The sequence below is a fragment of the Coregonus clupeaformis genome, chromosome 9, assembly GCF_020615455.1.
Source record: "Coregonus clupeaformis isolate EN_2021a chromosome 9, ASM2061545v1, whole genome shotgun sequence".
Classification (NCBI taxonomy): domain Eukaryota; kingdom Metazoa; phylum Chordata; class Actinopteri; order Salmoniformes; family Salmonidae; genus Coregonus; species Coregonus clupeaformis.
The window spans coordinates 34,191,353-34,206,716 of record NC_059200.1 but is presented as its reverse complement, the minus strand read 5'-3'; the positions used below and the strand labels follow the sequence as shown (position 1 = coordinate 34,206,716).

General features: G+C 42.4%; 1 protein-coding gene across 1 annotated transcript in view; it reads right to left on the bottom strand.

Annotated features, from left to right (window-relative positions):
• Positions 1 to 15,364, bottom strand: part of LOC121573938 (protein turtle homolog B-like) — a 195,656-nt gene that overhangs the window by 120,670 nt on the left and 59,622 nt on the right. Inside the window, exon 3 of the mRNA XM_041886349.2 lies at positions 13,690 to 13,836. Within this exon, the coding sequence (XP_041742283.2) occupies positions 13,690 to 13,836 (147 nt within the window). The remainder of the gene's footprint in view (positions 1 to 13,689; positions 13,837 to 15,364) is intronic.

The window sequence follows — 15,364 nt, the reverse complement described above, 5'->3', positions numbered from 1 at the left end:
AATCCACAACTAGAATCACTCCACAGCCTCATAGAGGATCTAGATACATTTTCTAACCTCTCTGGATTACAACCAAATTATGACAAATGTACTATATTACGTATTGGATCAATAAAAAATACAATTTTTACATTGCCATGTAGTTTACCAATAAAATGGTCTGATGGTGATGTGGATATACTCGGAATACATATCCCAAAGGAAATAAATGATCTCACTTCAATAAATTATAATAGAAAGTTAGCAAAAATAGATACGATTTTGCTACCATGGAATGGTGGGTGCCTGTCAATTTGTGGAAAAATCACCCTGATTAACTCTTTAGTATTATCCCAGTTTACCTATTTGCTTATGGTCTTGCCTACGCCTAGCGAACAGTTTTTTAAATTATATGAGAAAAAAATATTCAATTTTATTTGGAACGGCAAGCCAGACAAAATTAAAAGGGCATATTTATATAATGAATATGAATTCGGAGGACAGAAATTATTAAATATTAAAGCATTAGACCTATCACTAAAAGCTTCAGTCATACAAAAGTTATACTTAAATCCGAACTGGTTCTCTAGCAAATTAGTAAGATTGTCTCACCCAATGTTCAAGAATGGCCTTTTTCCCTTTATTCAGATTACAACCACTCACTTTCAGTTATTTGAAAAGGAAATCATCTCCCAGATATCACTATTTCTAAAACAAGCCATAGAAAGTTGGTTGCAATTTCAATTTAATCCTCCAGAAACGACAGAACAAATAATGCAACAAATATTGTGGTTAAACTCAAATATACTAATTGACAAAACCCCCTTTTTTTTTGACAAAATTTAAAAAAAAGGTATAGTCTTTGTAAATGATATCATCGGTAGGACTGGTGGAGTTATGTCGCACATGCAGCTAACAAAAACATATGGAAATGTCTGCTCTACCCAAAATTACAACCAAATAATTGCAGCCTTACCGCAAAAATGGAAGAGGAAAGAAGAAGGAGGAGAAAGTAAGGAACTTGTCTGTCGGCCTTGCATTAAAGAACATAATTGGTTAAGGAAAACTGTGATAAATAAAAAGGTATATCAGTTTAATTTAAGGACCAAAGGATTGACAGCCGTCCCATATAGATTGCAAAATAGTTGGGAAGAGATTTTTGACGTACCGATCCTATGGCATAGTGTTTATGAACTGATACGCAAAACGACACCGGATTGAAAACTTAGAATCTTTCAATTTAAATTATTATATAAAATTCTTGCTACCAATAGAATGTTATTTATATGGGGGATACAATCTTCCCAGCTCTGCAGATTTTGCTGCGAAGAGACAGAATCATTAGATCATTTGTTTTGGTACTGTCCATTTGTAGCTTGTTTTTGGACACAGGTCCAGGAATGGCTAAAGGATTGCAATATTTACCTGGAGCTAACCCTGCAGATAGCACTACTGGGTGATCTGAAAAGTCATAGTCAATCGATCAATAACATAATAATACTATTAGCAAAAATGTTTATTTTCAATTCACAATCTGTAGAAACAATGACAATAGAAAGGTTCAGAACTTTTGTAAGACATCACAGTACAATTGAAATATATATGGCAAATAGAAATCCTATATGGATGGTGTTAAAAGATAGATTGGAGGTGTTGAATGGAATTGAAGGATGGGACTAATAACAACTAACAACAAACAATAACAAGATAACTAATAATGTAGGCACGCTGTGTCCATAATAAGTGTATGGGTTGTAGGTTGGGAGCTTTTGTGAAGGAGCACAGTTAGAAAGATATGGCATATAGAAGCAAACCGGATGGACATCATGAAAATGATCGGAGAGGTTGAGAGTAGAAGAAGTTCCAGAGAAAGAACAAACAAAATGTAATTACTGTAAAATTGACTGTGTCCATAAAATGTAGATAGTGGGTATGGGCTGGAAGTAGAGGCCTAGGCGTTGTTGTTCACTAGTTTACTCCAAGTGGGGAAAGGGTGGCGGGGTTGGAAAGTAATAAAGGGGAATATATTTTTTTTTAAAGGATATGTATGTGTATGTATGTGTGTGTGAAAAAAAAATAAAAATAAATTTGGGGTTTTAAAGCTCTCCCAGCTGACTTAGAGAGACAGTCACCAGTTTCTATACAACCATGACGGTTACAGAGACAGTCGTGTGAAAACCATTGATTGTTGCCCTTCTATGGATGGCATAAAAAAAAAAAAATACTACTGCCATTGTATGAAGGAAGGAGCTATTATGGTGTGTGTGTGTGTGTGTGTGTGTGTGTGTTACATAAGGTGCGATGTCATGGGGTTATGTCCCTTACTACACTTTAGTGCCATTCACACCCAATAGGAGAATGTGGTGTGTTGACCCAACTCAAAATAGGTCACACACATGCATGTGCACACACACACATGCACACTCACATCAACCCCTAGGATAGTGATGGGCCGAGGTCAAGCTAATTAAGAGTTTGTTAAGCCAACAGCGATTGATCTACTACAGTGCCTTCAGAAAATATTCACACCCCTTGACTTTGTCCACATTTTGTTGTCTTACAGCCTGAATTGAAAATTTATTAAATTGAGATTTTGTGTCACTGACCTATTCACCTTTCAGCAGGACAATAACCTAAAACACAAGGCCAAATATACGCTGGAGTTTCTTACCAAGACAACATTGAATGTTCCTGATTGGCCTATTTAACGTTTTGACTTCAATCGTCTTGAAAATCTGGCAAGACTTGAAAATGGCTGTGACGATCAACAAACAACTTGACAGAGCTTGACTAATTTTTGTAATAATAATTTGCAAATATTGGACAATCCAGGTGTGCAAAGCTCTTAGAGAGACTTACCCAGAAAAACTCACAGCTGTAATCGCTACTGAAGGTGACTGTAACATGTATTGACTCAGGGGTGTATGTAAATGTGCCGCATATGTCTATTTAATATTCAATCAATTTGCTAAAATGTCTAAAAACATGTTTATACTTTGAGATTACGGGTATTGTGTGTAAATGGGTGAGAAAAATCGATTTAATCCATTTTGAATTCAGGCTGTAACAACAAAATGTGGAATAAGTCAAGGGGTATAAATACTTCACTGTCGCCCTCAGCCTTAGTTTGAATGATCAATAAGTCACTGCATTGGAGATGGATCTTGTGGCCCCTACCCCCCTCCATACAAACACACCAAAATCCTTCTATTTAATCTAGTCTAATGCCTACCACTGCTTAAAAGTCTCTCCAACCTATAGCAGTGTTTCCCCTATATTCATTTAGCAGCGGCGGGCCACCACTCCAAAAAATATGATTTTCAGTGTAAACTTAAATGACTAAAACCAGATATAAAGTATGTAGAAAAGATAATGCAGTTATATATTTTTTAATAAGATCATCTTTGAGAACTAACAATCTAGACAGTCAGGGAGAATCTAAAATTCAAAAAATGTCATGGCAGTAACTCAGATAGCATAAGAACATGGCATAATCCATTGCTCCTGTAAGTCGCTCTGGATAAGAGCGTCTGCTAAATGACTAAAATGTAAAATGTAATGGCAAAATGTGTAGAATTGCAGGAAATGTGCTTTAAAACTGCACATTTTCTCTCAGTCCCATGACAAAATGTGTAGAATTGTAGGAAACTAGCTTTAAAACTGTTTTTAAAAAAGTATCCGTCCCATGGCAAAATGTGTAAAATTGCAGCAGGAAATTATCTTGAAAACAGCAACATTTTGTCTCTGCCGCCAAGAGGAGGGCCTCTAAAATCTTTGGTCGGGGACCGTGCCATTGGCCACGCCCACGCCCACTACTACGCTCCCCCCCAAGGTCACTTTGCCACCGCTTCTGAAAAAAATCCTGGGGAAACACTGCGATAGGGTTGTATTGCATAGTCTCTCCAATCGGGTTGTGCATTTAGCTACCCTTCAGTTGCTGGCTAATGATGAAGTCTGTGCTACTGTCTGCTTCTGAAGTCCCTGTCTTTTCAGCACCAACACCAGCAGAGCGAGAGTTGGTTAGAACCATGGACAGCTCCTGTGCAGCATAAACCACCTTTCACTGCTGCTATACTATGGCACACTGTGTCCATCTGAAAACACACACTAACCTTTCTGGCAACACGCTAAAACAACACTCTGAAACAACTGCATCAAATACATTATGTATGTATGCCTTTACATATGAGCTCTAATAAGTGCTCATAGCAAGTCTTGAAATGTACTATATTAAAACAATTGTCATCCTCAAGAACTTCACAGCCTCCCCATTATGTGCTAAAAATGGTTCTTCATTTTACCTGTCGTCAACAGCAGAATGAGCCGACACTGACATCCCAACAACACTGTCTCTAATATGCCCCCAGCAGTCTACTAGCCAATTAGCACCTCTCTGCCCTGACAATGACATCACACAGTGAGGCTAGTGCGCTCAGGGAGAAGGAATGTTACAATTCATGTTTGTGTGTCATCATATTGTGCTATTTTGGTGGGATCGTTATGATTCGCACGGCAGGCCCTAAACATCAAAATGTCTTAACCAAGTTTGATTATGTCTTTGGTAGTTCTAGTTCTATGCCAAACATAACTTGACAATAAGTACAATTCGCTCACAGAGTTGTGTCTGTTATATGATGGAAATGGTTTGCCTGGCTGCCAGTCTGTTTCTGCTTTCTTGTCATGTCTGGTGTGTCAATGAGTGATAAGGAGTTGAAAGAGCACAAACAGATCTGGGCCCAGGCTGGAAAATGGTCTCATCCACTTTCTATCTGTGTCTCTACTCTCTAGACTACAGCCACTTCACAACAGCAGCATCCAATATAGCGGTTTCCCTGACAAGCACTTTAGTCCTGGCTTACAGTCCTGGGTAAATCATTTAACTGTGATCTGTATCTCTTTGACACAGGGTCTGGGGAGAAAAGTGAGAATTGGGGCCACGTAAGCCGTTTACTTGACGACAACCTTTTACCTCGGCTGACACGTGACCGGTTCTTTATATTTGTAGCCAGCAATTGAGGCAGTGCGACTGAACCGCTAGTCAAACAAAATAGTGAGGCGAGACACTATTTATTAGATTAGGTGTGTGAAGTCGACATGGTTAGGCGACAAGTGGCATTCTGTCTATCAGGAAACTGCCAACTTGTACATTCACTTCATACACAGGAGACTCTAGATTATTCCACACTGCCACTCTGTCAAGCGTTGGCTTATTGTAATGGAATAACAGTGGGCAGCTGCTAACAGCGAAAGAGAGAAAGACAAAATGTAACAGTTCATATTGGAAATGATTGACATACATTGGAAATCCCTGGAAATCCAAGTATTTTCAGTGCTTGGGCATTATTATGTACAGACTATGGGAGGCGCACAGTACTACATTGAGCCATGACCACATGGAAGTCTATTCCACATCAAGTAACTAATAAAAATACACCTTATTGAACAGCGGGGACTGTGAAGAGACCCACACAGGCACAGACACACGCACGCACGCACACACACACACACACACACACGATAACATACGCACTATACACACACGTACACATGGATTTTGTGTAGTAGATATGTGGTAGTAGAGTAGTAGCCTGAGGGCACACACTTAATTTGTTGTGAAATCTGTTGTGAAATCTGTTGTGAAATGTAATGTTTTTAACTGTATATAAAAGCCTTCATTTTGCTGGACCCCAGGAAGAGTAGCTGCTGCCAAGGCAGCAGCTAATGGGGATCCATAATAAATACAAATACAAATGTTATCAAAACATTATTAGATGGAATGTTCGAATCAAATAAACGTATGCAAATAGCATAAGAGAACTTGAACAGGCACTTTTTGGGGAAAAGCAAACCTGTCAAGAGATTGCAAGGCATAGATTATCTACAAACAAATGAGAAGCATTATCAGTTCTGTGTAATAATTTCATGTAGAAGAATGGCGGGTTGATTATCCAACGGCATAGAGGAGTTTATCAGTCACCGGCTTCATTAATAAGTGCGTCGACGACGTCGTCCCCACAGTGACCGTACGTACATATCCCAACCAGTAGCCATGGATTACAGGAAGCAACTGCACTGAGCTAAAGGCACTGATCTGGAATTTTTAAGAAATCCCTCTATGACATCTGACGAACCATCAAACAGGCAAAGAGTCAATACAGGACTAAGATCGAAACCTACTACACTAGCTCTGACGAACGTCGGATGTGGCAGGGAAACCCAGCCGCGAGCTGCCCAGTGACGCGAGCCTACCAGACAAACGAAATGCCTTCTACGCTCGTTTCAAGGAAGCAACACTGAACCATGTATGAGAGCACCAGCAGCTGTTCCAGACGACTGTGTGACCACGCTCTCCGTAGCCGATGTGAGTAAGACCTTTAAACAGGTTAACATTCACAAGGCCGCAGGGCCAGATGGACTACCAGGACGCATACTCAGAGCATGCGCTGACCAGCTGGCAAGTGTCTTCACTGACATTTTCAACCTCTCCCTGGCCCAGTCTGTAATACCTACATGTTTCAAGCAGACCACCATAGTCCCTGTGTCCAAGAACGCCAAGGTAACCTGTCTAAATGACAATTGCCCCGTAGCACTCACATCTGTAGCCATGAAATGCTTTGAAAGGCTGGTCATGGCTCACATCAGCACCATCATCCCAGACACCCTGGACCCACTCCAGTTCGCATACCGGCCCAACAGATCCACAGATGACGCAATCTCTATTGCACTCAACACTGTCCTCTCCCACCTGGACAAGAAGAACACCAATGTAAGAATGCTGTTCATTGACTACAGCTCAGCGTTCAAGACCATTGTGCACTCCAAGCTCATCACCAAGCTAAGGACCCTGGGACTGAAAAACTCCCTCTGCAACTGGATACTGGACATCCTGAAGGGCCGCCCTTAGGTGTTGAGGGTAGGCAACAACACATCTGCCACGCTGACCCTCAACACAGGGGCAACTCAGGGGTGGGTGCTTAGTCCACTCCTGTTCACCCACGACCATCATTAAGTTTGCTGATGACACGACGGACAAACTGAAATGGTCCACCCACACAGACAGTGTGGTGAAGAAGGCGCAACAGAGCCTCTTCAACCTCAGGAGGCTGAATAAATGTGTCTTGGCACCTAAAACCCTCACAAACTTTTATAGATGCACAATTGAGAGCATCCTGTCGTGCTGTATCACCGCCTGGTACGGCAACTGCACCGCCCGCAACCGCAGGGCTCTCCAGAGGATGGTGCAGTCTGCCCAACGCATCACCGGGGGCAAACTACCAGCCCTCCAGGACACCTACAGCACCCGATGTCACAGGAAGGCCAAAAAGATCATCAAGGACAACAACCACTCAAGCTACTGCCTGTTCACCCCGCTATCATCCAGAAGGCGAGGTCAGGACAGGTGCATCAAAGCTGGGACCAAGAGACTGAAAAACAGCTTCTATCTCAAGGCCATCAGACTGTTAAATAGCCATCACTAGCACATTAGCTGCTACCTATACAGTGAGGGAAAAAAGTATTTGATCCCCTGCTGATTTTGTACGTTTGCCCACTGACAAAGAAATGATCAGTCTATAATTTTAATGGTAGGTTTATTTGAACATTGAGAGATAGAATAACAATAAAGAAATCCAGAAAAACGCATGTCAAAAATGTTATAAATTGATTTGCATTTTAATGAGGGAAATAAGTATTGTATGGAGCCCCAGGCCGCGTTCTCTGAAGTGATGAACCACGCTTTACCATCTGGCAGTCCGACGGGAGGAAGGAGGAGGAATAATGTTCTGGGGCTGTTTTTCATGGTTTGGGCTAGGCCCCTTAGTTCCAGTGAAGGGAAATCTGAACGCTACAGCATACAATGACATTCTAGATGATTCTGTGTTTCCAACTTTGTGGCAACAGTTTGGGGAAGGCCCTTTCCTGTTTCAGCATGACAATGCCCCCGTGCACAAAGCGAGGTCCATACAGAAATGGTTTGTCGAGATCAGTGTGGAAGAACTTGACAGACCGGCACAGAGCCCTGACCTCAACCCCATCAAACACCCTTTGGGATGAATTGGAATGCCGACTGCGAGCCAGGCCTAATCACCCAACATCAGTGCCCGACCTCACTAATACTCTTGTGGCTGGATGGAAGCAAGTCCCCGCAGCAATGTTCCAACATCTAGAGGAAAGCCTTCCCAGAAGAGTGGAGGCTGTTATAGCGGCAAAGGGGGGACCAACTCCATGAGATGTTCGACAAGCAGGTGTCCACATACTTTTGGTTATGTAGTGTATCTACCTCAATTACCTCATACCCCTGAACATCGACTCGATACCCTATGTATTTATTATTACATGTTATTGCTTTCTATTATTTCTCAATTTTCTTTCTCTCTGCATTGTTGGGAAGGGCCCGTAAGTAAGCATATCACTGTTATTCTACACCTGTTGTTTACAAAGCATGTGACGAATAAAATGTGTTTTGATTTGTGGTACTCCATAACTCAATGCTCTGAATGACTGTATTGCATTGAAAACCACATAGGCCCAATTAAGAGGGATTCAAACACAGGCGTCATGCACCCCCAAGTTCAGAGGGGGCACAAAGTAGAGAATTTTATATTTTTCAAACACCTGAAAGTATTTTCCTGCAATCTAGAGTGATAATCATTATGCCTAATTCTATGTAAAAAAAATCTTAATAATTTTGCATATCTAAGTACACCTCTTGAGCAGTCTGTATCTTCCTGACTGGTGGTTCTTTTTTTAAATAAACAAAATATGCTTCTCTGCATCTCTGCTAAAATCTGGGTAAAATATTGAAAGGAATATGAGTCTTATTCAGTACATTGAGTTATTGATTGCTTTTCTAAGGTCTACCAACCTTGCCAGCAGGCATGCCAGATAAGATAGTTAGACAAGCTAGCTACTCTAATTTGATTGCTACTCTAGCCTGAAATGGGTTCTTGGTAGCTAGTTATGAGGTTGGGAGATTGGGAACCTATCTGGGCTAGCTAAATCCAACTTCATAAGATTGCTATGTGGCTAGTAGTATTACAGAGAAAAAGGCATTTTTTTAATATAAAAAAAAAGTTGTATTTATTTTCTTACACAAAAAATCTGAGGGGGCACGTGCCCTTTGTGTCCCCTATGGGCATGACACCTCTGGATTGAAATAGCCTTGTGGAGAAAGAAAGCACTCAAGTGGACTCGGGACGATAAAAGTCTGCACAGGAAGAATCAAGAACCATCAAACATCACTGAAAAAAGCTCTACTACAATATGATAGGCTATACTCTCTCAGCAGTAATGTAACCGAGAAACACAAGAGTAGAATAGAGTAGGAAAAACTGGTTTGTTACACTAGAATTCCACTGTTGGTTGTCAATGTTTGTTAGAAGCATAAAAATAACTACTAGAGGAGCTATACATGAAGGATGTCCTCCCCGAACAGAACAGCCAGTTCCTTATTTCCTAGTATTGAAGGGGTGCAACCAAAGAAAAGGGGAAGAAGCTTTGGCAAGTATAGCTCAATGAGATCTAACGCGGTGGAGGATAAAATATTTTCCATTCATCGTACAGCTCGGACATTAAATATTTCACTGTTCCTCTGCCGCATCTGCATGACTGAACTTCCAGTCTGATGCGTGCGCACAGAGCTCCTCTATTTGCCAGAGAAGCTAAAAAAAGTGTACACGCTCAGATCTATTCCCACATCTCTTAAAAGGATAGTTCACCAAATGCATTTTAAAAATTGGACATATTTTAATTTTGGGTGAACTACCCTTTTAAGACGCTATCACTATGCGCTTAACTATTTGAGGGTGGTACAGTCTCGAAGTGTGCTGCTGTAATGCTTTCATAATTAAGCTGCAGAGGAAGAAGGAACCATTTGTTTGGATGAGAGGGGTAGTTTGTTGAGTGTGCCTGGGGAACTGATGCAAGAAGGTTGTCGTGAGTAACGGTCCCTTCCACTTTGTAGCATGACAGTACTGAGAAACCTCCCACTCTGTGCGAGGCATCATGTTCTGATGTGGCAGCACTGCTCCAAGCCCACTCCAATACCTGTTACTTTTTATTCCTCCTCTTTCTTTTCATCCTTCCTTTCAAGTTGTTCTACACATTTGAAAATTAATGTTTATTTTATGTGCAGTTGGTCCATTTTCATTTTAAAAGCTCCTCACATGTTGCTTGTACCAAAGTGAATACGTGTCCTCTAGTATAGGATGAGTGCTACGGAAAGTTGGTTATTATCATACTTTTTTCTCCTTTGCATCAAAGTTGCAAGGAGCATAATGCAGATTATTGGGCTTTTGCTCCTCCAGTCTGGGCTGTTTATTTATATCCTATAGGGATAAGCAGAGGCTAGGGGTCATGTGTAAATCTGTTTAACACCAGACTTAAATCTTTCATCCCCTTTTCCTTTTGTGTGAGAGAGAAATAGAGATAAAGTGAACACAACAGAGGGAGAAATAGAGATAAAGTGAACACAACAGAGAGAGAAATAGAGATAAAGTGAACACAACAGAGAGAGAAATATAGATAAAGTGAACACAACAGAGAGAGAAATAGAGATAAAGTGAACACAACAGAGAGAGAAATAGAGATAACGTGAACAACAGATAGAGAAATAGAGATAAAGTGAACACAACAGAGAGAGAAATAGAGAAAGTGAACACAACAGAGAGAGAAATAGAGATAAAGTGAACACAACAGAGAGAGAAATAGAGATAAAGTGAACAACAGAGAGAGAAATAGAGATAAAGTGAACACAACAGAGAGAGAAATAGAGAAAGTGAACACAACAGAGAGAGAAATAGAGATAAAGTGAACACAACAGAGAGAGAAATAGAGATAAAGTGAACACAACAGAGAGAGAAATAGAGATAAAGTGAACACAACAGAGAGAGAAATAGAGATAAAGTGAACACAACAGAGAGAGAAATAGAGATAAAGTGAACACAACAGAGAGAGAAATAGAGATAAAGTGAACACAACAGAGGGAGAAATAGAGATAAAGTGAACATAACAGAGAGAAATAGAGATAAAGTGAACACAACAGAGAGAGAAATAGAGCGAGAGAGCGATAGAGAGAGCGAGAGAGCGATAGAGAGAGCGAGAGCGTGAGAGAGCGAGAAAGAGCAAGAGAAAGCGAGCAATGGAGCGATGGTGCGATGGAGAGAGAGACGATATAGAGCTGTGCAGCTTATATGCACTGCAGATCTCTGCTGCAAAGGAGGGATGGAGGGATGAGAGCTATTTTAGGGGGTGTAGGGACCAAGCCTTGGGGACCTGAACCAGAGAGAATCACCTAAAGGGCATAGGAGGCTGCACTGTCAGGGAAAGAGAGGCACCGGTGGAGCTTCAGATCACTGAACAGCACTATAGGGTTATGCACATACTGTATCAGACCCAATGTGACTGAAGCGAAGCCTATGTTCTTCAAGTCCCCCCATGTATGCACACAGCAAGCACAGTTCTATGATCAGCTTATCTGGATCCTAAGTGTGAGGTGAAACAAGGATACACTAAACTCTACCCAGAGAAGCTAGCCCATGACACCATTCTCACCAACCACTCTTCCCTTCCCTCATACGTCATGTGGCTCACACCTTGGTTGACAGGGTGCGGGAGGGGTGTGAGGGCGAGGAATATCACAGGAACTTGAACAGCAGCGTCTACATCAGCATCACAACAGACTCAACCATAGCCCAACCGATTGCCACTCACTTCCTCAATGCTACTGAAGCTAACTGCTAATTAGCAATGTTCCCCAAATAGCCTCCTGACAACAGAGACGACCAGGGCACAACAAGCAAAGGCTGCTGCTTTATCCATCATCATTATGCGCCTGGCCCAAACCCTGAGAGAGTTCTGGCAGCACGAGGCGGCATAAATATATTAATGGCGTTACGTAAGGCATTTTGCTGTGTTATTTGAAGGCAGGAGGCAGGCAGGAGGCAGGCAGTCACAATGTTGGAAGGAATGGTAATGAAGTCTTTGAGTAGTGTCTCATAAGAAATTCTAAAACACAGTGCCGTCGCCACGGTGCCGGTTGAAGGGCTTGGAGTTGATTCCGTTTACCTACTTGAAGATTGACATCTCTGTCTAGTCCTGATGATATCAAACGTGGGACTTGACAATGCTGCTTGATTGTGCGGTCGCAGATTACACGACGCCTTTGGGTTGGTTAGTTTCTTGTACCGTATCTTCTTTGAGGATTTTGCATATGAAACGTGGTATCTAATTAAATTCTAATAGCACTTCAAGAAACGGAAAATGCATTTGAAAGTGACATACATTATCCACTGACAGGTTAGCCAACTAGTTGGACCAACTACCAGATTTCACATTAACTTCACAAGTGTGGGTTAGCGTTAGCATAAAGTTGCGACGTCGGCTTAACCACCCAACACCTTCTCACTCTTAATAAGGTGAGGCGCTCTACCTGCTGCCAGGGCCAAACGGAGCCCCTGCTATCAGTGTCTAGCCATACAGTACATGCCCAGACACACACACACACACACACACACACACACACACACACACACCATGGCTGGCTACAGTGAGTTGCTGTTAGGGCAGTGTCCACATTTCATCCACTGATTCCATCTTGGAACTAATCTTACTGATCAGGGTCAGGAGGAGTTGATACTAAGGTAAGTTTTGCTTTAGACAAACACAGAAGGACAGCCACATAATAGTCAAGGGCTCTGTTCTATCAAAACTGGTTTCCTGGCTCAGTTAAAAATACCATTCTTCCAGCACACAGAGGAGGCCTGATTGAACCGACAGTTTATTTATTTTTTCACACAGTGGGACACTTTATTGAGCACACAAATCCTCAATGTGCATTCTGGTAGTGGGACAACAAGGTTTTTACTTATCTCAGCAACCCAGATACCATGTATGACTAAGTAGGACTCCTAAAGCTTTCACATGTCAGACGTATTACCAAGTCGAATACGTATTGCAAATATTTCATATACTTGAGATGGACTTGAAGCAATGGAGTGCAAACTCTACTGGCCATTCAAACTAAATCAAGTGCACCTCAAGTTTCTCAAATAGTATTTGGAATAAGTATTCAACCCAGGCCTGTCCCACACAAAACATCCACCACAAGAGAGTAAATCTACTCTGTAGACAAAACAGCCCATGACTGAATCAATTGTACCGAATGAAACCACCCACTCCAAAATAACAGAATCAGCTGCATCAAAGACCCATTGACGAAGCCAAATTGACTTGCTATGTTGATAACTAAGGTCTCATTATAGGACATTCAACCCAACCACAGCAGTCAGGGCTGGGGTGTCCAGCCAGTCCAACAGCTGCTGCAGTGAATCCATTTCAGTTAGTCTAGCAGAGGCGTGACAGTGGCAAAGCAGAGGGCCCCGGGGCCTAAATGACTGGCTCCTCTCCAGAGCTCTGGGTAAGTCATACAGCACTGATGACACTGAGCTAATGTGCTGTGACCAGGGACCGGGCGAGGCTGTGTGTCTGTCTGAGGTGTCTGTTGCCACAGCAACAGGTGTCTGCATGTGTGTGGGGTGGGTGGGGGGTTGCATGTGCGTGTATGAGAGAGTGATGGAGTGTGTGTGTATGTGTGTGTGTGTGTGAGTGAATGATGGAGAGAGAAAGAGAGAGAGTGTGTGTGTGGGCGTGTGTATGTGAGCATGCGTGCGTGCAAGTGTGTGTGTGTGTGTTTGTGACATCCACCTAACTCACCGTTGACTGTGAGGTGCACCCAGCTGCCGTTGTGAAAGGTGTGGTACTGCTGCTCCAGCATCAGGACCTTACACTCGTACCAGCCCTGGTCGTCTGAACGCACCTTCGCAATCCGCAGAGAAGACTTGCCGTGCAGACTGGCTCGGCCTGGGGGAAGGATGGGAAGGAAGGAGAGAGAGATTAATAAGAGGGGTCAAACCAGGAAACATAGCTAGTATTCAGTAGAATTTGTTACGTGGCCACTGGGCCTTGGCATAATTTTTTTTTTTTACATTTTCCTAGCGCACGGATGGGTAATCAATTAACTCAGCGCAGCCCAGTCTGTGAGCCAGTAGCACATCTCTTACTCACTGAAGCATTTTTGTGAAAAAAGTACACATGACTGGACGGACATCTCTGATATTATGACAGTAGCCACAAACTTTTCAATGCCAGTCCGAGAGCGGCCTATGTAGTTACAGTAGTAAGTGTACTTGGACATGATATGCAATAATAATAGCCATTTTAGCACACTGACTACATGAGAAGTTTGAACAGAAGTGAAGTGTGTAAATAGCCTATGGTGAAATAACTAGGCTAATAATAAAAGCCCCTCATTATTTAGCCAGCTAGCATCAGGCGTAGCTCCCAGGGATCCAAGATTGGCGAGATGAAATGGTTTTAGTATTCTCCCAAGTGAAGTTTGCCTGCTAGATAGCAATTAGGTTTGCATGCCAGATGAAAAGAAGTGACCCGGTATATACTGTTTTGCTCTATAAAATCAGAAGGAATGGCGGTAGATGTGCCTGTTTTATTTTGGGTCATGCGAGCCAGGTGCCGTTCCGAACCCCAACACCCTAGCAGACACATAGAAACAGAGCACAGAGACACGAGAGCCTGCCCCATCTGAATCCATCATAACCCTAAGAGGTCAGACACACGAGAAATCTGACTGCTGATAGGTAGCAGGGCCAGCATTATGGGTGGGCCTTACGGGGCATGGCCCGCCCTACCGTACCTCCTTACCTATCCAACAAAAATATTTAAATATTGATAATTCATTTGACCGAGACGTGCGCTGACAGAAAGACGCATCAATCTCAGATAAAACATCAGAGCGAGCTAAACAGCGCCCCTCTGTCTCAGTATATGTAGCCCATGTATCTGATGCTGTCTGGCCAAAGAGTATGCCATGTCATACTATTTTTGGCCAGACAGCTTCAGATACATGTGATACATATAGTAAGACAGAGGGGCGCTGTTTCGCTCACTCTGATACTTTCTCCGGTGAGCTTCAGCCACTTGCGAATTGACGGTAAGTTGGCAGGTGCACAGTTCGTTTGGATGGTGGAATTTTTTGGGACGAACGTGCGAAGGTAACCTACTTCTTGTGATTTGTTTGACAATCAGATGAAAACATCATGATTGGTTGTGTTAATGCCACATTAAAAGGTAATACATGTCTTCACTATAAAACCAATAAGAAAACACAGAAACGTTTAAGAAACATGCCCTCCTATGGAAATCCAATGCCTGTCCAACTGATTCGTTCTGGCGCCGGCCCTGAGTAGAAGGCCATTGCTTGTCTTGCTAGAACAAAAGACGCACATGCTGTGTACCGACCTGGTACTGACAAACCTGAAGGAGTCGACAGGAGTGACAAGGAAATTGAAAAAATAAGGTACTTTTTCACGTG